The sequence below is a fragment of the Tachysurus fulvidraco genome, chromosome 4, assembly GCF_022655615.1.
Source record: "Tachysurus fulvidraco isolate hzauxx_2018 chromosome 4, HZAU_PFXX_2.0, whole genome shotgun sequence".
Taxonomy (NCBI): domain Eukaryota; kingdom Metazoa; phylum Chordata; class Actinopteri; order Siluriformes; family Bagridae; genus Tachysurus; species Tachysurus fulvidraco.
The window spans coordinates 10,009,260-10,031,682 of NC_062521.1; the positions used below are offsets into that span (position 1 = coordinate 10,009,260).

At 41.6% G+C, this 22,423-nt stretch overlaps 1 protein-coding gene across 5 annotated transcripts in view; it reads left to right on the forward strand.

Moving 5' to 3' along the window:
• Window positions 1-21,833, forward strand: part of LOC113645027 (echinoderm microtubule-associated protein-like 4) — a 75,188-nt gene extending 53,355 nt beyond the window's left edge. For 2 of the 5 annotated variants that reach the window (XM_027150309.2, XM_027150307.2), the window contains exons 3-24: window positions 402-534; window positions 1,039-1,236; window positions 4,110-4,250; window positions 4,341-4,366; window positions 4,808-4,840; window positions 6,094-6,217; window positions 7,904-8,053; window positions 9,552-9,621; window positions 9,867-9,977; window positions 10,346-10,441; window positions 10,949-11,083; window positions 11,703-11,838; window positions 12,753-12,901; window positions 13,206-13,331; window positions 14,083-14,214; window positions 14,841-14,908; window positions 15,052-15,140; window positions 15,998-16,095; window positions 18,650-18,737; window positions 18,954-19,052; window positions 19,458-19,588; window positions 20,306-21,833. In XM_027150309.2, the coding sequence (XP_027006110.1) occupies window positions 402-534; window positions 1,039-1,236; window positions 4,110-4,250; window positions 4,341-4,366; window positions 4,808-4,840; window positions 6,094-6,217; window positions 7,904-8,053; window positions 9,552-9,621; window positions 9,867-9,977; window positions 10,346-10,441; window positions 10,949-11,083; window positions 11,703-11,838; window positions 12,753-12,901; window positions 13,206-13,331; window positions 14,083-14,214; window positions 14,841-14,908; window positions 15,052-15,140; window positions 15,998-16,095; window positions 18,650-18,737; window positions 18,954-19,052; window positions 19,458-19,588; window positions 20,306-20,725 (2,753 nt within the window). In that variant the 3' untranslated portion in view covers window positions 20,726-21,833. The remainder of the gene's footprint in view (window positions 1-401; window positions 535-1,038; window positions 1,237-4,109; window positions 4,251-4,340; window positions 4,367-4,807; window positions 4,841-6,093; window positions 6,218-7,903; window positions 8,054-9,551; window positions 9,622-9,866; window positions 9,978-10,345; window positions 10,442-10,948; window positions 11,084-11,702; window positions 11,839-12,752; window positions 12,902-13,205; window positions 13,332-14,082; window positions 14,215-14,840; window positions 14,909-15,051; window positions 15,141-15,997; window positions 16,096-18,649; window positions 18,738-18,953; window positions 19,053-19,457; window positions 19,589-20,305) is intronic. The other 3 variants (XM_027150311.2, XM_027150310.2, XM_027150308.2) reach the window with 2 other exon arrangements.
• The last annotated feature ends 590 nt before the right edge of the window (window positions 21,834-22,423 follow it).

The window sequence follows — 22,423 nt, forward strand, 5'->3', positions numbered from 1 at the left end:
CATCTTACATCACAATCTTCCTTGTACATGTTCTCCATTCATTTCTTCTGTTTGAAAGGGCAGTGGTGGCAGATTAAGGTTCAAGCTCCAGCACTGCCAAGCTGTCACTGTTGGGCCCTTGAGCAAGGCCCTTAACCCTCTCTGTATCAGGGGTGCTGTATCATGGCTGACCCTGTGCTTTGACCCCAACCTCCAAAGATGGGACATGCTGAGAGAGAATTTAACTGTGTTGTAATGTATATGTGGCAAAAATAAAGACTTTGTTTCTTCTGCTCCTCATGAAATGATTTAACAGAGAAATGTGCCAGTGTTTAAATCAGTTGTGAAATACGCCTACAGAGCAATATCTCTTCAGCTTGACAGTAAGATTACACGGATATGTCTCCATATTTGTTGCGCAGGTTCGACACCGCTGCGCGAGGCTTTCTCCATGTCCTGTATCGCTAACGGTGGCTCCAGCGGCCTCAAATCTCACCGAGGCAGCTCCAACGTGTCCGTAGCCAGGAAAGAGACGCTGTCCTCCGCAGCCAAAAGGTAGTGCACACTTACAAGCGAGCATAAATCCTCAACTTAACAAAAAAAGCCAAGCACACAATGTTCTGATCACAGTACTGAATTCATGCCATGTCATGCCTTTTTCCCCCCTTGTAAATACCAGTTCTAATCTCTTATTTATATATCAGGTCTCTGACTTCCTAATTATCTGTTTGTTTAATATTTCACTGAAAATCTGTTCATGGTTTGTAGATATTTACCACCGCTGTAAACCTGCCAGCTGTTCTGTAAGATATTTGGCCTGGAAGTTCTGTTTCCTGGGAGCTTCCTTATTTGTGTCACCAATTTTGCTCATTCTGCAATTTACACAGGAATTGTTGATGTATGCTAAAAAGGAAGGAAATTGTTGAGTGTATTATTGTATTGTTGTTGTTTTTCCCTGCTAATGCATCATTTTTTGAACGTTTATGCCCCTTTAACCTCAATCTTGTCCTTTTATTCTGTCACATGACCTGCTCTGTACCTGATTGGCCTGTTTTGCAGCGGCACGGAGAAGAAAAAAGACAAGCCTCTGCTAGAGGAGATCAAGGAGAAGGAAGAACCACCACAAGCTAACGATAAACCCCCTTCAACACCCAGCACACCACAGGCACCATCCCCTTCCAGCCAACCCCCTTCCCCTCATCCCCTGCAGCCCCAGAGGGCCACCCATGAGAGCAAGGGGTTCTCCCCAGCCAAAAGGTTCCTCCCAGCATCCATTGCAGCAATTTTACAGCATACTGCAAAGCTCTGGCAACGTTCTCACTCTGCATTTACCTTTGGCTAAGGGACACTGACATGCTTCCCATAATCAATCTGTCGCTTCCTACCAATGGATTTCTTTGCTTGTAGTCCAGACTTACACAAAAGCCTTAAACAAAGATACCAAAGGTTCTAATCTGTCAGGGATTACAGTTAATACTCAGGCTTTTGCAAGTTTCATCAGTTTACTAATGAAGATACCAAACACATAAAATATCGGATCAGCTGGAATTTGAAGACGGTGAATGAAATCCGATTAATGTCACGCCACCGAGTAAACAAAGCATGCTCAGGGAACAGGCTACGTCGTCGCAGCTGTCCAGTCAATACAAACTATGACAAGCGTGTAATTGTTATAGGCTCTGAAGGAAAACATGCAAAAGTGCATCCAGCAGGCCTGGAATCAGTGGGATTGACTTCCACCCCAAGCTAATTAGACATCTGATCTCAGAGCAGAAACAGTACTCCAGATCGGTGCACGATATCCAGATCTATAACCAAGTGTTAGTTCTCATGTGACATTTGTCATCTTGGAACGTAGCTCTATGTGAAACCGGCAATTAGGCTTATGCATTAGCTCAAGTAGGGCTCTGACACCGCAGGCATTGTGCTCAGCATGTATTTAATAATCCCACTGCCAGTTTTGCTGAGATCTTCATACTAGCCAGGCAGCTTGTCTAATCCAGTTAGCCTAAGCCATGAGAAAACAATTAGCCCCTTCCTTAAAATTAGTTTCACGGTCTGATCCATAGATTTGTGACTGCACAGGTAATAAATTATTACTCAAAGCCTGGGCCAGGGGAATTATCCAGACCAGGCATCTGCAAACAATTGTATTATTGTGCAGATACGGATTATGAGTGTTCCACTCGCATTAATGCAAGTACATTACTACTACACGGCTGAGCGGTTTTATGGAACCGCTGCAGGACCACATAGTGCTCATTGCCGTAACTTTTATTATTTAACCTCGGATACTGTCAAGCAGACGTTCCTTTCTATTCTGCTTGTGCATGAGAAGCAGCTTGTTGTAAAGATGCACTTCACTGTCACTGTGTCTCGCTGAAGTGGAAGTCAAGACGACTGGGAAGCATGTCTGATCTGCTGAAGCCTGAAGCAAAATCCCTTTTCTGTTTTCTGCTTCGTTCTTGCTCAAGGTTAACAGGGAGAAGTGTTTGTTTGTTTGATGATGTTCCTTACTAGAACTAGTTACTGTGTGTGTGTGTGTGTGTGCACGCAAGCAGTGGATCTCGCGTGGCTCCTTCTAAATACCTCCGACCACAGACATGTTTACATGCAAACTCTTGCTCCACTAGTTATAATTGAAGCCCCAGAGTACACAATAATTACAGAGAGCGAAAGAGTGAAACTTCATTTGTAATCATAAGACATTACTGGGATTCTTACACACATTTTAACACGAGGTTGCAAACCTATAAACAGCTTACGTCCAACCCGTTTGTCCTTAAAGACTATAAAAGAGATTTTATGCAGAAATTTTTGTCATTAAGGACAGTTTGTTTCACCGAATTTACATGCAAAAGTTCTGGGCCCCTATTCATAAAGAGTCTAAGCATGATCTCGGAGAGCTTTTCATTTAGATTAAACATTTTGAACTAGGAATCTTAGCGTACACGTGATTCAGGACTGATAGCAGAGCACCTCTGAGTAAAGAAAATATAAAAACTTTTATTTTAGAGAGGAGTCAGGGCTAAACCTGTTGTTAGGTTTGACCCATTCTTGTGAGGACTGTGATTGGTTGTCCAAAAACAATAGGAGCGCTTTTAGGTCGATGACGGACTTTGAGTCAGTAGTGTAGACGTGCTGAATGGAGGTCTTGGAGTGATCCAGAGCTCAGGACACTTTCACCGATATTGACTTTTTCTCCTTAAGCACGGCTGAGCATGAGGATTTCTCTTCTCCTGACTCTTTCCTTCCCAATTTTAGCTCGGTCCTGTTTTTCCTCTCCGAGGGACGTCTCTTTACTTATTTGCTTTTTCTCTGTCTTCTCGACCGACTATATGCCTTTTACATTTTGGCCATTATACCAAACGATTGGGGTTGGAATTCTCCTATTAGGTAACTTGTGTGTATACTAACCAGTCCCTCCAGGATGTTGTGATTTCTCAAGCACAGAACTGAACACAGAATAGGAGCAAACGCAGCAAAAATCAAAGCAGCTTGAAATTTTCCGCAGATTGTGGCCCAAGATGTTTTGTGTGACGTTCAGCCAAAACGTTCAACTCGTGAATGTCGATCATATCATGAGCACAGCTAAGTACGGAAAGTAATTACATATATAGACGAACCCAGGTCAAGTAGTTTACTTACTAGTTTTAGTTCAATTTTTGAATTTGTAACCACAGCAGTCACATAAATAACCTCTGGAGGGACTGACTAACCAACGAGTGGGGTCTGCTTACTCTTTACGCTTGGCCTACCGCATGCACAGACTGTTTTTTTCCACAGAGCCGCATAACTCTCACTGTGGCCTTCATCGAGAAGGCGTTATTTCAGGTTTAAGATCAACCAAAGACTAGGAAAGGCTTGTACACACGGAGGCTGGCTGTATTAGTGCTGTAAATTAAACCGAATCTGACAACCAGTTGATTCAAAACAACAACCAGTCCATTCTAATCTGTGGAGATTTTTTATACCAATCTGTAGAAAGCTGTCCTCTGATCTTCGCAAGCCTTTCCACTAAATTCTAACAAATGCTCTCTGCTCCTTTTCCTCCTCCTCCTCCTCCTCCTCTTGCCCCCCCTGTTTTGTGCAAAAGTGAGACTCGAGTGTGTTCTCTGTTTCATCGCCAGGGGCCACAGTGCAAAGCGTAGTGGAGGAATGGAGCGCTCACAGAGCACCACATGGGAGAGCGGCGAGGAGAACAGGAACAAGCTGGTGAAAGCCGCCTCCACTTCCAAACTGCTGGCCAAAGTTGTGAAGAATTCAGAGAAGTTAGTAATGTGTCTTAGTAACATCTCCTTAAAGCAGCTATTACGTCCATAAAGAATCCCATTTAACACCATTCTCTTATCCATCCCCAGACACAGAGATCCAGTTATCAGCCAAGGTAAAGCTCTCTTTCTTTCTTTCTTTCTTTCTTTCTTTCTTTCTTTCTCTCTCTCTCTCTCTCTCTCTCTCTCTCTCTCTCTCTCTCTCTCTCTCTCTCTCTCTCTCTTTATTTCTTTCTCTCTCTCTCTCCCTCTTTCTGTCTCTCTGTCTCTCTCTCTATTTCTTTTTTGTTCTTTCTTTTTCTTTCTTTCTTTCTTTCTTTCTTTCTCTCTCTCTCTGTCTCTCTCTCTCTCTCTCTCTCTCTCTCTCTCTCTCTCTCTCTCTGTCTCTCTCCCACACACACACTCTCTGTCTCTCTCTCTCTCCTTTTTTTCAAGCACCACACCCACACCCTCCTCGTGCTGTCACTTTTGTTTGTCAGATCATTATAGCTGTTGTCTTCTTGGTGTGTAACGTCCCGTGTTTGTTTTGAGCACTCTTATTTCTGTCTCATAACCAGCCAAAATGTCGACTCGTGAGAAAAACAGTCAAGGTAAGCGTTCTCCTCCTGCAAGAAAGAAGCAGCCGTCAAAACCAGCCTATTCTCACCGCCTCTTGCTTTTGGCTGGACACACACACACACACACACACACACCTGTCACTTACTTTCCACCTTAATTAAGTCTGCTTTTTTGGCATGGCTAAATATAACATACAAACTGAAATTACAATTAGACGCTTAATTACCTTCTCTAGTAACATCTATAGTGAAAGATCAACTCTCACTCTCCCGCTCTCTCTTTTTCTTTTTTTTGCACCAAGAATGTTTTTCACCTTGACATATTCCTCAATCTCTCCATCTTTCTCGAATGATTCACATGTAGCTGTATGTTTTCCATCTACTCTATTGAGAAATCTGAACCGTTTCTCCAGGGTTTGAGTTTTATATGAGTGTATGTGTGTGCGTGTGTGTGTGTGTGTATATGTATATACTGTGTGTATATATATATATATATATATATATATATATATATATATATATATATATATATATATATATATATATATGACACGTTTTGAAAACTCCTCAGAATATCCTGGCGTTTGCTTGATTTTGTGTTAATTTCTTCAAAATCAGAGATTTTTGGAGGTACTGAAAAAAAGAAGTGATTAATTAGCCATTGAAATCCGATTAGTCAAAGAACTGGTCATAGCTTTATCATGAGACGATGTCGTTAAACTCCTCACATGGGGAATTTTTTTCTGGAACGTTCCTGATAAACCTCTCAGACACATCATTGCATCATTGGGGTTATTTCTTTATACTGTTTGAGCCCAAGAAGAGGAAAACTGAACAGAGCTTGGTGGGAGAAGTGAAGCAGGAATACCACAAAACACACTGAAACTCTCTCCCAGACTCACTCCTCTTCTCCACTCTGTCATTTCCTCTGTCTTAACTCATGCTTCTGCCTCCCTTCTCTTTAATCCCAGCCTAGTTTGGACATCTAATGCGCTGCTTCTTTGGCCTTCTGCACGACTCTAAATCGTTCTTTTGATTTGCTTGTATTTTTTCGAATGAATCAAGGGCATGTGAGCTGAGCGAACTTCCTCACTGATTATTTAAACGGTTATCGATAGAAGAGTAAGATATTTAAAAGATACATTTTTTGACTTTTCCCCCCCAGGTTTGATGTTTTTGCACATACACTTTGGATTAGACTGTAAAAGCGCACTGCTAAATCGAGGGGAATTGCCTCAACTGTATAAGAATCCGCTTGACCCCCCGCTTTTGTGACCTTTCCACAGAGGGTGACTATATCAAGATGTTCATGCGCGGACGACCAATCACCATGTTCATCCCGTCTGATATAGAGAACTACGACGACGTGCGAACTGAGCTTCCCTCTGAGAGACTCAAGCTGGAGTGGGTGTATCCTTTCCAGAACGTTCTGCAGCGCCTGTTTCAATAAATAATAACTAAGACACATAACAGAATACATCGACATGTACGTGTGCAGCTTCGGAAGATTGTCCTGGATATTTTATGAAATAGTTACATCTTTTTGAGGGTCGTAAAGTATTTAATACAGAAATAATAATAATAATAATAATAATAATAATAATAATAATAATAATAATAATAATAATAAATGGAAATGTATATGCATCTAAAACTCCAAAGGATTTCTTTTTTTTATTATTAACAAATACAAACAGTTCAGACATTTTAGGTATAACCAAAACATCACACGAAGGTGTCAGCCCTGTACTGTAGAGTAACAACTACAATACAAATTACAGGGACACAATACATCAATGGGCAACAATAGTAAAGGTATTCTAATTACAGCAATAATATATAAATACATTGTGACAGGCAAAAGTTTTAGGGAGGAAGGGGAAAAAAAGGAATAAACAGAAATTAAACAGCATACAGGGCTAGAAAACTCTACTACTGTATATCTCTTAACTTTTTTTTTATTTATGGTTAAATTGCAAGCACAAGCTTCTTCATATACTTCTTCATGCTGGCCATACTCATGCACAGAGGAGGGCTTTGGCTATCACACAACACGTCTTGGCCGTAATCTGCCTGAAAATCTGCTGCAAATTTGATTTTAATTTAAATCGGATTATGGTGGAGTTTGCACACAGCACATACCATATTGTCTATAAAAGTCTGTTATCCTGTTGCTGCTACATTTACATTAACGTCATTTGGCAGACGCTCTCATCCAGAGCAACTTACAGCTGAGCAATTAATGTCTTAGGGCCCTGCTCAGGGGCCCAGGTCTGGCGGCTTGGTGGCCCTTGGATTTCAACTCAGGACCTTTCCACTTCCCACTTGCTCATGATCTCTATTGATTTGACATGAATGATGAAAGTGTCTGACATGATCGTGCTGTGATTATTTTACTACTGACATTTTTTATTTTTTAATAAACACATTGAAACAGTAAAAAAAATTGTACATACATGTAGTGGAATGGGGGGGGGGACTCTTAAAAACTACGGCGGTGTCTTGAGGCAGTGATATTTTTAGACATCACACTTTGATCCAGGTGCTGGAGAGCTACATGCTGTTGCGAAAGAGACAAGCATTTCAGCATGTAATCATATACTGGCTGTCAAAACGTCAAGACACTAATTCTTACATTCACTGTACTGATAACGGTGGAGAGAGTTTTGCATCGAATCAATACCCTAGCGAAAGAAAGCGATCATGCGTAATCGACAGAGTAGTGAACAGTCGACTGATTGATAGAAATTTACCTCAGAGATGAGACACAAGGTGAAAATAATTACAAACCTGTACTGTACTTCATTGCTAAACTGCAATGTTTTTCCATCAGTAGATTTAAGTGGTGCATGTTTAGCATGAACTTAAAACTACTTAAAAAACAACAACTTTAAAATAGTGCTATCTGACCGGTTTACCCAGAATGCCACACACCTGACTAATAATAATAATGATTATTTATGTTGGGGTTACTTTGCAGCAAAACCTGCTGATCAAGTTTTCCAAGAAATACAACACTCATGTTAAAAGATACACCAGTTAATGCAAGCCATTATTGTTTCGTGTTTGTTTTTCTTCCATGACTCTTTACGTCAGATACGGCTACAGGGGCCGAGACTGCAGGGCAAACGTGTATTTGTTGCCCACTGGGGAGATCGTCTATTTTATCGCCTCAGTGGTGGTGCTGTTCAACTATGAAGAGCGAACACAGCGTCACTACCTAGGGCACACTGACTGTGTGAAATGGTGAGACACACACACACACACACACACACACACACACACACACACACACACACACACACACAGACAGATACAATCAACCAAATGGAGTGGAACATAAATCACAAGTCACCTGATTGCATTCAGTGTATAACGTTTCCTCCAGTTTAAGTTCTGGTTGAAATCTTCTGGTGAAAGATAAGCAGACGTAAGCGGAAATAAGATGTGAATGTCCGCTATGTTAAGCAGCTTGCGATGCTGTGGAAGTGAGTTGTCCTAGCTCTGTGTTATAGCTGCTGTGCTTTCTGCAGACAGATATTCCACCCATTTTTAACCAGTTCACCAGGATGAAATCCACTCCTGAATACATTTCCTGCCATAAGCCTTATATAAAAGGAGTCAGGACACTGTTGGCTTTCAGTGTGAGAGGTTTTAACTTCTGTTTGGATAACCTTAGAGTTTTAGTGGTTCATGAAGAAGCACTTGGGACATCACAGAGAGCAGAAATGGGTTTGATATCACCATTTATTTTGACGAGATAAACATTTATGTGATGAAAAAACAACGCAGTGTTAGTCAGCGAGGTAAAAACAGAAATACTTATGAATGACAAACTTTCAAAGCATTGTGTGTCTAATTTCATGGGAATCATTAACCATTACTTTGGTGAAAGTGTGTCATGACAAAGAAATTGTTTTTTTTTTTTTTGCCCTCTGGTAAAAATCATTCATTTACATTTACGGCATTTGGCAGACGGCCCTCATCCAGAGCAACGTACAAAATCAATCAGTGAAACTCATCGTCAATACACATGCACGGCTCCATGCAGCTCAGCTTCCTCACCCCCCCCCCCCAAATAAACAAACAAACAAACAAACAAATAAATATAAAATAAAATAAAATATTCCCTCCTGCTCAGTGAAATGGAAAAAAAACCACACATTACAGTAATCCCACACAGGTCACCATCATTACCACTGACTTCTCCAGGCTCCGCCCTCCAATCACAAACAGGCCACTCCCCCCCCAAACCCACAGTGCCTTTCTGAAAGTTTAGTGATATTTAAGGTTTCGAAATAGGAATCATTTGTTCCTGGAAAAGAAAAGATGATTTTTCTTTTTTAAGATAGTTAGTTTAACTATTTTAAATTGAACTTAAAACATAGTTTCAATGTCATTTGGGTTGCTGACACAGAAGCGAGTCATCTCAAAGCGATTACGTAGTGAAACATTTCCTTTTCTTCAACCTAGAGAATTTTCCTATTTCTTTTGAACTGAGCTGCATTTCAATTTCAAACTATTATACAGCAAAGACGATCGAGTACAAAATATACATTAAAGTCGCATTGACTCACCAAACGCTACCCAATAGCCTTTTATCCAGTTCCTGTGTGTTCAGATTATGCCTCTGCTCATTTCCTGCCATCTGTTTATGAAAGTTTTTTTTACCTAGTGAAGTCACTGTGCTTTTTATTGCAGTTGTATATTGTACGTTAACATCTGTGCTCTGTGTATTGGTCAGTCTCGCTGTTCACCCGGATAAGATCCGCATCGCTACAGGACAGATCGCAGGAGTGGACAAAGACGGCAGGGTAAATCGAGCCGTGTTCTCCTTCTCACATTTCTGTGTGTAACAAGCCATGCTTTGTTTTCTACAGGTTTGTTACAGTGTAGGTGTGACATTGTGTTACAAATGTTGGATAGAAGGGTTTATACTTACAGGACCAGTGAACGCCTTCATTACTGCACATAACTTTCTGCTTATACTTGAAAACCGAGCCATTCAGAACTTCAAATAAAATCGTAAACTCTCTCTCTATGTCTTGCTGTCTTCCAGCCATTGCAGCCACATGTGAGAGTTTGGGACTCTGTCACTCTGCAAACACTGCAGATTGTTGGCTTGGGCACCTTTGAAAGAGGAGTGGGATCCCTTGCTTTTTCTAAAGCAGTGAGTTTTTAGCTGTTGTTACATTTTTCATTCATTTTTCACCTTTAAATGACAGACTTGATCCTGCTTCTGTGTGTGAGGTCTGTGTGTGTGTGGTGTGTGTGTGTGTGTGTGTGTGTGTGTGTGTGTGTGTGTGTGTGTGTGTGTGTGTGTTTATTAATTTATTCATTTTTTAAAAAATGTATCTATTTATCTATTTAATTTTTTTTTAAATGACAGTATTCTTGATTATTTTCACCTTTTTTTTTTTTTTTGACCTGTAAAAGACTTAAAGACTAATCACAGTATTGACGCGACCTGACGTGACGCTGCTACATGGCATCAGTGCTCGAGTAGTCAGCTTACAGTTGTGCTTTGTGTGTGTTCAGGACTCGGGCATCCACCTCGGTGTGGTGGACGACTCCAATGAGCACATGCTGACTGTGTGGGACTGGCAGAAGAAGTCCAAAATAGCTGAGATTAAGGTATGATGGAGGAATAATAATAGTGCATTTACAGTACGCAGTCATCCTGGAACTACTTGTCATCTTGCCCATCTCCCACTAAATGTCTTTTTCCGATCGTCGGTTTTGTTGTTCCGGTTGTTTGTCTGCTGTTTCCTCTTTATTCCACTTCACTCTCATAGCTTCCTCATTGCACTGTATGACATCAGTGTGGCCTCCTTTCTAACCAGCTCAATCACAGCAATTAGGCTTTTCCTTTCTCTCATCCTCTGCCCACAACCCATTATGTCTGTAATCCACTTTCTAGATGTAATGTTCTCTCTCTCTCTCTCTCTCTCTCTCTCTCTCTCTCTCTCTCTCTCTCTCTCTCTCTCTCTCTCTCTCCCCCCCCCCCTGTCTCTCTGTCTCTCTCTTTCCTCTTTCCCTATCTCCTTCTATCTCTCTCTGTCTCTTTCTTTCTCTCTCTCTCTCTCTCTCTCTCTCTCTCTCTCTCTCTCTCTCTCTCTCTCTCTCTCTCTCTCCCCTTAGACCACCAACGAGGTTGTCTTAGCCGTTGAGTTCCACCCAACAGACGCAAACACAATCGTCACCTGCGGCAAATCACACATCTTTTTCTGGACGTGGAGCGGCAACTCTCTGGCTCGCAAGCAGGGCATCTTTGGGGTGAGGACACACACACAAATGTAGATTAGTACCTACAGCCTCATGATTCATGCTCTAATAAAGGAACACTCCTTATCAGATTGCACAAGTTTGGGTTTTCATATGATTCAGCAGTAACACGACTCTCATTTAGTGCAATAAAAATGCGAGTACACACAATTCTCGGCATACAATACAATTTGGCCAGACATGGACAAATTGAACAAGATAGAACAAGACATAATATAACAGAAAAGATTTTGTGTGTGTTTCTTGTGACTCTGATAGAAACAATCACTGAGGGTTCAGTTCCTGAGTGTCAAAAATCACCATTTTGTGCATGCTGTGGTTCCTTTTTAATGATTTCTGTACCTATTCTTTCCTACTTTTTTACATTTAAAATGGACCTTGTAGGTTTCTTCATCATGAACCATGAATCTTGTTGTTAGAAACAAATTTCTGAGCTCTAATAATCTTGCTAAGACCTGGCAACTTAGTCTGGAACACATATTGTGTATGTTTTCAACCTTGTGAGCTGTTGTATCTAGGTGTAAGGGCTTGCAATAACTCTGTGTGTGTGTGTGTGTGTGTGTGTGTGTGTGTGTGTGTGTGTGTGTGTGTGTGTGTGTGTTTTATTTAGAAATATGAAAAACCCAAGTTTGTGCAGTGTCTGGCCTTCCTTGATAACGGTGACATTCTGACCGGAGACTCAGGAGGTGTCCTGCTTATCTGGACCCGCAGCACAGCGGACCCACCACCAGGCAAAGGACTTAAAGGTATCACCTTTTCTCTGTCTGTGTCTCTCTGACATGCTCTCTTTCTCCCACGTTTTTACACACACCAAAGCTGTGTGACTGTTTGGGTGTGAGTGTGTTTGCAGGTCTTCTGCTTGTCTTCCTGTAATGTGCTAATAGTTTTTGGAGGCATGCTGCAGAACTGGATCAACAGTGGTGCAGTGAGGCCTTCTGCCAAGATTAAACATTAGTCATGTCTTTATGTGCCCCCTACTATGTGGGAGGTCCTGTTTTTGAACACAGTGCCCCCTGCAGGACATGCGTGTGTGTTTGTGTGTGTTTGTGTGTGTATGTGTGTGTGTGTGTGTGTGTGTGTGTGTGTGTGTGTGCTCTCACACTTCCCGAACACATTTCCACAGAGCTGTACATCAGATCCCACTGAACAACAACAACAAAACATTTTTGTTTATAGACATCTTCTTTTAGTAGTGTTTGACCATCAAAAACATTATAACATTATGTTATAGAGATTTTGCATATGTTTAAGGTTTCAATTTTAGTGCTTGAGTGGTAAAACTATGATAAAACACTTTGTTTGTGTGTGTATGTGTGTGTTTGTGTGTGTGTGTGTGTGTGTGTGTGTGTACTCCATCTCCAGAATGTTTTATTTTAGCGGCAAGAAAACTGATTTAAAACTGAATTTTAGTTGCTTTACCCAGTGATAAACCTTATTACCATGGCAACCAGTAGTAGGAACACCTACTGAGCACTTCATAGTACAGAGACTGGGGTCTTGAACAGATAAAATCTGTGTGTGACCCAGACGCTGTGTGTCTCACTACATAATGTGTCCTCTCCTGTCAGTGATCCTTAAACTGAAATTAAACACACTTCTGATACCACAGCCGGATTCCTGCTGCTGTTTACAGATTATTTCTTTCTCTGTCTCTCTGGAGCATTTCAGATCAGCCGTCAGATCAAGGCCCACGATGGCAGTGTGTTTACACTGTGTCAGCTGAGGAACGGCACCTTATTGACCGGAGGAGGTAAAGACCACAAGATCATCCTGTGGGACCACAACCTCAACCCCGAGAGAGACATCGAGGTGGGCCACGAGACAGAGCCACTGACACCATGATCCCATTCTAACTCTCAGGCATCGAGGCACACACATGAAGACTGTTAGCGTTCAGTGAGGGATCTCTGATTAATAACCACATCCCGATGTTCTCACACAGACCCACATGCACAGCCTTTTGAGGAAAGAAAAAATAAATCTCAAACACCTGCTTAAAAGCTTTTATATAAACAAATGTGTTTCTGTTATTTGTTAGTTCCCACTAAACTTTAAGAAACACTGAAAAAAATCGAAGTTAGCATCGCCGATTTTGTTCTCCATGTCCCTTTAGGTTCCAGATCAATACGGAACCATTCGAGCCGTCGCAGAGGGGAAGGGAGAGCAGTTCCTCGTGGGCACGTCACGCAACTTCGTCCTGAGGGGAACTTTTAATGACGGCTTTCAGGTGGAGGTGCAGGTGAGGCATCACTTTTTTTTAATTAATTAATTTATTTTTATCTAGAAACATTTGCTTTTGCATCACTGATTATTCTCTGAATTGACATTTGAATGATATTCCAGCCCCCAAACATTATTTAAATGATATAATATTGTTTATTATATTCAGTTTATTTCATGTGTAGTGTTTTCAGTTCAAAATATTGAGATCATCACATTTTTTTTGTGAGGAAACAGCTGGCTTTGATATATAGACTGAGAGCAGTGGAGTTCTGCTTCATCAGTAGAGACTAAACGTGTAGATGCTTTGAGTAGCAATCCCTAAAGACTTACATGAATCAGAAGCTCATATCCGCCTCAGAGGCACGCGGCGTGGTCTGTGATTTTCCACAGCACACTGGCCCTGAATTAATGCCGATTTATTTTTTTATATTTTGGAAAGCTATTTTGTACTAGTGTAAACAGACTGGAGAAAGAATTCCACACACTCTCGGTGCCGGCCAGTTCTGCCTCTGTGCCTCATATGGAAGGAGGCTGCTTGAGATGTTTCGCTTGAATTGCACAATGCTAAATATTTGACACAAAATACACAAACTACCATTTAACGATTGAGCTCCAGCAAGGTATTAGCAGTAGCAGTTGTGGATTTGTCAGCTTAACACACACACTTATATCTGCATCTCTCTCTCTCTCTCTCTCTCTCTCTCTCTCTCTCTCTCTCTCTCTCTCTCTCTCTCTCTTTCTATCTCTATCTCTTTCTTGTCCTGTAGGGTCACACAGATGAGCTGTGGGGTTTGGCCAGTCATCCATATAAAGACCTTTTCCTCACCTGTGCGCAGGACAGACAGGTGTGTCTGTGGAACTCAGTGGACCATTCACTGGAATGGACTAGACTGCTGGACGTAAGAGACAAACACACACACACACACACACACACACACACACACACACACACACACACACACACACACACTCTCTCTCTCTCTCTCTCTCTCTCTCTCTCTCTCTCTCTCACTCAGAATAGGACAATTAGGCAACATTAGCTGTAACTGTTCAGCTGCATGCAATATTAGGAGATAAAATTTATTACACTGGTTTATAAAAACAAGCTATAATAGAGTTTCTAGACATCTGACCATCAGACCCATATGAGCGTGCTGAACATCCCATTCCAGATTTATTTAATGTCTCGAGTCTCCCATCTTCCTTGCTTTCGTGCTCTATTACCATTTCTGTTTTCTACATATTTGTGGTCTCTGCACCGCGGGACCCATTTTTGGACTTGAGGACACACTGGATCCTTGTTGTTAGACGTGGACCTGACTTGCATCAACAGCAACAGATGTTAGATTTTAACCAGCGTTTCGATGCTGAGTGATGCGACTTTGTGGAAAATGCTTCAGGCCATCACATCGTTGTTTTGAAGTTTAAATCCACAGCTGGGCGTGTTTAACCCCTTGGCCTTGAGTGTCACATCTTTGATACAGATGATAAATGTAATAATGATGATTTGTATAATCTCTGGCAGGAGCACGGTCACTGCGCCGACTTCCACCCTAGCGGTGCTGTGGTTGCCATTGGCACTCATTCAGGGAAGTAAGTCAGCATTTGCTTCTCATCTGCAGCTTGTGCTCTTCAAAACATTGTGCTTGTGTGTCTTCTGTTTCTAATTGTCCACTCATTGCCCCTGTCTGTGTTTGTGTGTGCGCGTGCGTACGTGTGTTTGCGTGCGCATACAGGTGGTACGTTCTGGATGCTGAGACTAGGGACCTGGTGGCCATCCACACAGACGGCAACGAGCAGTTGTCAGTGATGCGCTACACTGTGGGTGAGTGTCTGTAATGTGTGTGAGACTCTGTACACACCCCATCTGACGGAATGAGTTCACTGTTTGAATGTTTTTAAATCCTTTGTTCTGTTTATTTTTCTAAAGTAAGTTTAGGGAAAGACACATGAGCGCTGGATTCCGAAAAAGCACTCGTAATAAATGCATGTCCTTTATTGCATGTTTTTCAATCGATCAAGAAAGAATCTCAAATGGTGTTCACTAGCTTATGTAGTCTATAGTGGTTATTCAGAGTGAGATTCAGTCTGATTCTACTGGACATTTGAACAAAACAAATCTGACATGTTAGGAATTATTAAATATATTATAAAGTAATATTTATGTTTGCTTTAATGAATTTAATCAAAGAATTCAAGCAGGAATTTGACTGTTAAAGCAGTGATTTATTTTTTTTTTTAATATAAGCCATAAAACACTTGAGGCATGTTGTTATAGGAACATAATCAAATACTGACACGGTAGGTTGATTAGACCAAATAATACAACTAATAAAAACCAAGTCTTGCATTTTGAGGATTTTGCCACATTTTGTCACAAATGTTAGTTACAGCTGTTACACGAGCATTGACACTGATGTCTCCATGTAAACATGTTAAATGTTAAATAAACTTCTCACAAAACATAACAACTAACAATGACACACATTCCTTCCGGTTAGGTGAGATGTCCTCCATAGAAGCCTCTGTGTTCGTAGTTATTATACGAGACGTGATATTACAGATAAAGAACCACCACATTCAGACCAATCAGAGTTGAGAATTCTCCTGAGCTGTGGAGGATCACAAGCTCTTTTCTCATTTCTCTTTCCTTCTATCTCTTCCCCCCCCTCCCCTCCCCAGATGGTACACTGCTGGCAGTGGGATCACATGATAACTTCATTTACCTCTACACAGTATCGGATAACGGACGCAAGTACAGCAGATACGGAAAATGCTCTGTGAGTCTCTTGCTTATGTATATTTTTTCAGTCCTTAAAGAGAAGCATAAATGAGAAGCTCTTTTTGTGTAAGTCAGCAAGGTGTGTGAATGGATTTATGTGCCTTCTTGTGACCATTTGCCTTCACTAGGGGACTTGAGCTTTACTGCGGTCATTGTATTTCTCCCTCAGGTGCCGTAACATCTGACGTCTTAATGCTAGGGGATGTATGTGAGCGTGTGAGTGAGAGAAAGTCGGCGAGACAGGCAGAGTCAGAGCTGAAAAGCGCTGATAGATATATACTTGTGATTAATACTGTTTGCTGAGATGTAGAGCTACCAGGAGCAGTGTTGCTTTTGCTGTCAGTAATACGTACATCAGATGCACTACAGCAGAATGTTATTGGTAGATTTGGAAAGGTCAGGAGAGGCTCGGTCGAGGTGAGCGTTTATGGAGCGTGATACTGTATCGGCCGTGACCTGCTTCACATCTCACTGGGACGGAACTCGAAAGAACGTTATGAATCGCACCTCTGTTTGACCTGTTTTCTTTCTCACTGTTTTTTTCCACCAGCATCTTCTCTCTCACCCTTTTCACTTACTGTTCAAACACATAATCTTCACTCAATTAAGGAAAAAGGAAACTCAGATCAAATTTTTCTACAGTCCAAACAACACAAATTTTCTAGTTGGCCTCAAAACCCATATGAAGTCTGATTAGAATTCCTGGACATGCAGCTCAGGATGACCTGTGAAATCAGATCCTTGGTTTTTTTTCCCTCAGTTGAAAAGTGATCAAGATGATGTTCAGTCATGACTAACCCCTGAGCCAAGGTCATGGCAAGATCAGATTTCTGAACTACTTTTTCCTTAGGAGCTTTGGTTATGTCTGAAGAATAATTCAAGGTTTTTTGATGCATAAGGGTTAATGATTAAAAGCATTAGTATTGCTGGTGATTGTTTAGGTTTAATTACTCTAAAGCCTATTGCAGAAAGAAGGCTAACACCACACACAGTCTGTTAGTGTGACCCAGTATTTCAGACCAGTGTTGGTTTGATATAGATGCTCTGTATCAGTCTGGTGCTTTTCTAATCACAGGTTATGGATATGATATTGTCAGGTCAAATTGAGAAGCTTTTCTTGTCATTTTTTAACCATACATAGCTGACCCCGTACATAGTGAAATGAAACAGCGTTTCTCCAGAACTATGGTGCACAATAAAAACAACAAATGGTTAAAGACTTAAAGTACTGTAAGTTATCCTAGCCACAAAATAGTACATAGTGTGCAACCTAATGCAAACAGTGCAGGAATGTTCCATAAAGGTTCTATGTAGCTCTGTGTTGTTTTATGTAGCACCATGGTCCTTGAGGAACGTTGCTTCAGCTGTATATGGTTGAATTGACAATAAAAGCTGCTTGACTTGACTTGAAAATAGATAAAAGAGAGAGTAAGACAGGTGAGATTGCAGACAGACAATACACTATGCTACAGTACAGATACATTACATAGTGCTGACCAGTATGGAGTGTCATTGGGTGTGTGTGTGTGTCCTAGTCTGTAATGTGGATGTTTTGCTGATGTTGAAAGGAAGTGTGCAGATGTAGTGAAACACTGACAAAGGATACATCAAAGCAAGCTCTCGCGAGACAGAGTGGAGGAAAGAGAGAGACATTGTGGCAAGGATCGGCATTGTGGCTTTATTCACACCAGAGGATGTATACACACATCAAACTAGTTCAGTAAATAAATGGAGGGGTCCGCACAGCTGCACAACAGCTGCATACTAAAACTGTGTCTGGCACTGCGGGGTGGAGGCTGGGGAAGGCACGGATATGTGTGCAGATGGGAGCCAGGCAGAGGAAGACGTAGTGGTCTGGTTGGAGTTATTCAGAATGCTGATGTTGGTGACATGGGTTAGTGTAGATGGTGATTGAGTGCTGTTTACCCCATACACTAAGTTCAATGATGCAGTGTGTGTGTGTGTGTGTGTGTGTGTGTGTGTGTGTGTGTGTGTGTGTGTGTGTGTGTGTGTGTGTGTGTGTGTGTGTGTGTGTGTGTGTGTGTGTGCAGTGTGACTCCAGCAGCTTTTGCCCCAGGCTTGGTGGCTTGTGCCGTGTGTACAGCGTGTGTGTGAATATTTGCACATGATGAAATAGAAAGCAGACTTAATTAAGCGAGTCAAAGAGTATGGAAAAGAAACAAATCAAGGTTCTCTCTAATCAGGGATTGACTGTTTCTCAAAATAAAAGTCTGTCTGTCATTTGTGTGTGTTTGTGGCTCTGTGGTGTGTTTGCAGGCCCTAGAGAATAAGTGACTCTTACTCTGATTGGTCTGTGGGTTTCTGTCTGGTTTGTGTGCAACACATCAGCTTTTTCTGTCTAATTGAGCTTGAGAAAACAGGAAAAAGAGGAAATTGAATTTAAAAGCAGATGAATAGCTACCGATAACTTGAATTAACATTTTCTTTTAGATATAGTCTATTAGCTCTGTTGCCATTGGCTCATGGACATATACGTTTTCATTTCTGTTTCTCACAATCTGATTTTTTTTTTCCTCTTTTTTTCCCTACAGGGACATTCCAGCTACATTACGCATCTTGACTGGTCCCCCGACAACAAGTTCATTATGTCCAACTCAGGAGACTATGAAATCCTCTACTGTGAGTGTGCAGCCACAGGAACATGCACATACAGCACACACACACACACACACACACACGAGAGAGAGAGAAAAAATCAAAAGTATTGCACCCTAAAATACAATACAGTTCTTTCTCTCGGTCTCTCTCTCTCTCTCTCTCTCTCTCTCTCTCTCTCTCTCTCTCTCTCTCTCTCTCTCTCTCTCTCTCTCTCTCTTTTCTGTTTTTGTCCTGCAGGGGACATTCCAAATGGCTGTAAGCTGATTCGTAACCGCTCTGATTGTAAGGATATCGACTGGGCCACATACACATGTGTACTGGGATTCCATGTCTTTGGTCAGTATGATGAGTTTTTGAGCATTGTGGGCTTTGGAGTTCTACTGACTAGGAAATCGCTAATAGCATCTTCCAAGAGAGTCAGAGAGTCTTAAGAGTCAGACTCTCTAACCATTAGGCCACGACTTCCCCCAATGTCCCCCAATGTCCCCCAATGACCAGACTCTGTATACAGGGTTCTTTGGTGTAGCTTAATAATAAACAGGCTCTAAAGCAAGTGGCACTTGTTATTCAAGCTAAGTGAAAGTCTCCTGTAAATGTAAAGTGCATGCTTGTTTAAGTACATATCTGAGTGTGTAGGAGTGTCTGTGTGTGTCTATCTTTCAAGTTTACACTCATGTGGTAAACAGTGATAGACCCTGACTCTGAGGATGCGTCTGATGTTTTGTGGTTGTTGTCGAACAGGAGTGTGGCCCGAGGGTTCTGACGGAACAGACATCAACGCTCTGGTCAGATCTCACAACAGGAAAGTCATCGCTCTGGCTGATGATTTCTGCAAGGTGCATCTGTTCCAGTACCCCTGCTCCAGACCTAAGGTCAGTGCCAGAACAGATGCTACAAGAGCTATGTGTCTAACCATAATCTAACCATATTCACTGTCAATTATATAAAATTGTCTTCACTATAAATGTTCCCAAATCAGGCAGTCGTGTTTTAGCACAGCTTTAGATTACAGTAGATGCCCATGTTATAACTATAACTTTCACATCCCCTTCTCACTCAGAACTCACACAGATTTGTCTCTAAGCTGCTCTAAATATGTTTTATTTGAGTATTCAACAGGGCAGAGGTATAAGCAGTAAATAACTAGTGTAGATGGTGATGGAGTGCTGTGACTCTGGGTTAGGTTAGGTTAGGTTAGGTTAGGTTAGGTTCAGCTTTACTGTTCTTGTCAGAGTATGAGTAGAGAGACAGTGAATTGCAGTAAGTGACTGTCAGCTGTACGAAATGACCGAGTCGAACAACTAAACCAAAAACCTCGAAGTAGATTCTCATTATTTTGCTAAGCTTTGTGAGACACAAGCCTCATAATGAGCAAACACTGCTATCTTGTCTTAAAATCCTATTTTATATCTGAGTTCAGCAGAACTGATGCAACAGCACACAGTACATGCACTCACCGTCCACTTTATTAGGAACACCTCAGGCCCTCTGATAGCAATATTGATACCAGCTGATTGGATAATTACATGAATGTATAGGTGTTCCTAATAAAGTGGACAGTGAACTTATTTTAACTTCTCTCATCACAGGCCCCAAGTCATAAGTACAGTGCCCACAGCAGTCACGTGACCAACGTTAGCTTCATGCACAACGATAGGCACCTGGTGTCGACAGGCGGCAAGGACACCAGCATCATGCAGTGGCGCTGCGTGGGCATGAGCGATCCTCTGCAGAACTCGAGCACACGAGTCCAGGCCATAGTGGCTGCTGTTCCCACCTCTCTGCCGATCACCAGAATGGATCCGATCTCCAATACACCACCCCCGACCCCAACTGAGTTGCTGGATGCCACCCCTAATGGACAGCAAGAAGACCACCAAACTACGCCTTCCGCAGATGAGCCCACACCCACGTCCGACAGCACCGTGAGCCCAAAGGACAGCCTGGAGCCAAGCGACGACACAGCCACGCCCAGCGACGAGGGCACACCCTTTACTCCACCCTCTTAAATCTGGTGTCCGAGGTGATTAGCCCTGGTCTCCATTCGAGTTCTCCACCCACAGGCACTAGGCTTGCCGTGAAGGCTATAGCGCATGCACAGGGGCTCCTTAAGGTTTTAATCTTTTCAGGTTCTTTCTATGTTTCTTTCAACACGTGTTTGTATGTCGTTAATCCGAGAGGGAGAAAAGAGGCAAAAATGAATGAAGTATCCTTGTGTTGCCCAGGAGGAATCGTGCTTCAAGTATGTAGATAAAAAAGCTGTCGCAAACTGACACTAGTATGCCCGGATACACTGATACACACAAACACTACACAAACATGAGGTTTACTCACACATACACACGGGGGAACATACCAAAACAAAAGAGAAAAAAACAAGGATTTAGTAAATTATGGAATGAACCTTAACATAGAATAAAATATCTGCCAGTATAAATGCAAAGTATAGCTGAAATGAGTGAAATTAAATATAGGCTTATGTTAAGACATTTAAACTAATCATTTACTCTGTTTTGTGAATAATGAGGAGTTTCAAAGTATTTTTGTTGTTGTGAAATGCCTGCATAGCATCTTTTCCTGAGCCAAGAATCTATTGAAAATGCCAGGCAGGTTAACACTGACTCATTGAATGGACTCAAACTCACTCACTCAACTCATTGGCTTCTACACAAGTTAGCATCATCATGGACAAATTTTAAGCATGGCATGAAGCTAATAATTAAATGTTCATGATCAACCAGGTATATTATCAATCAGTCTATTAACACATATGCACACACATACACACATATGTATACACACATGTCCACACACAGTTTTTCTGAGGCTGCAGTTTGTTAAAATTTTCTTCTGGACTTCATCTCGTGCGTCTCTGAAGCTCTGGCCAGCACAGTGTATGCAGATCAGCTCAGCAGGCTGTCTCGACGTATTCAGCACGGATCGTCTCGTAAAAACATCCTCGAACAGACTTCATCTAAACTCTTCATGCCCATATCTCTTTCCGTTTTTGTGATTCATTTTCAGACGTTTAATTTCCCCTTTAATCTATTCATTGAACTGTTTTTTTTTGTGTGTGTTTTTTTATCTTGAGAGTAGATTAAATGAGTCTTAAACGTGTGTGATTGTGTGTGTGTATGAGATCATGTGCTGATGGATGAGCTGACTTTTTTCTCTTCTTTCATCTTTCATTCCACAAGATGATGTTGCACCTTTTATTTCCTCCCTCCCACAGGAACTCAGGATCACTCGATAGGTCACCTTCCTAGTCATTGTGGGAGAGAGATCTGTCTTTGTTCTTCTTTCACTTTCTCAGTGTTTTTCACTACTTCAGTAATGCATTGTGATAATGATATTGGACTAAAGGATATCATTTTGAAGTGTTTAAAGCATGAGCTTCAGCACAGATGAGCAGTCCGCAGCAACACTCTTAGTGGCTCTTCACTCTCACGGTTTCTTCCCAGGTACAGAGACGAGTCGTTTACTATAAAGAAAAGAGTAAAGCACCGATTACTGACAGAAGCTGCCTCCAACTTTAAAGGTGATCCTAAATACAGAACTGTTTTCAACATGTACTCATCACCTTCCCTTTGTTATTTATATTTTTAGACCACACAAAATGCTAAGGTGTTGCAACTACAGTAGCGACGGCTTTCAGAAGAAAAAATAATCACTGCTCTTTCTGGCTTAATTGTTGACATCCTGCTCAC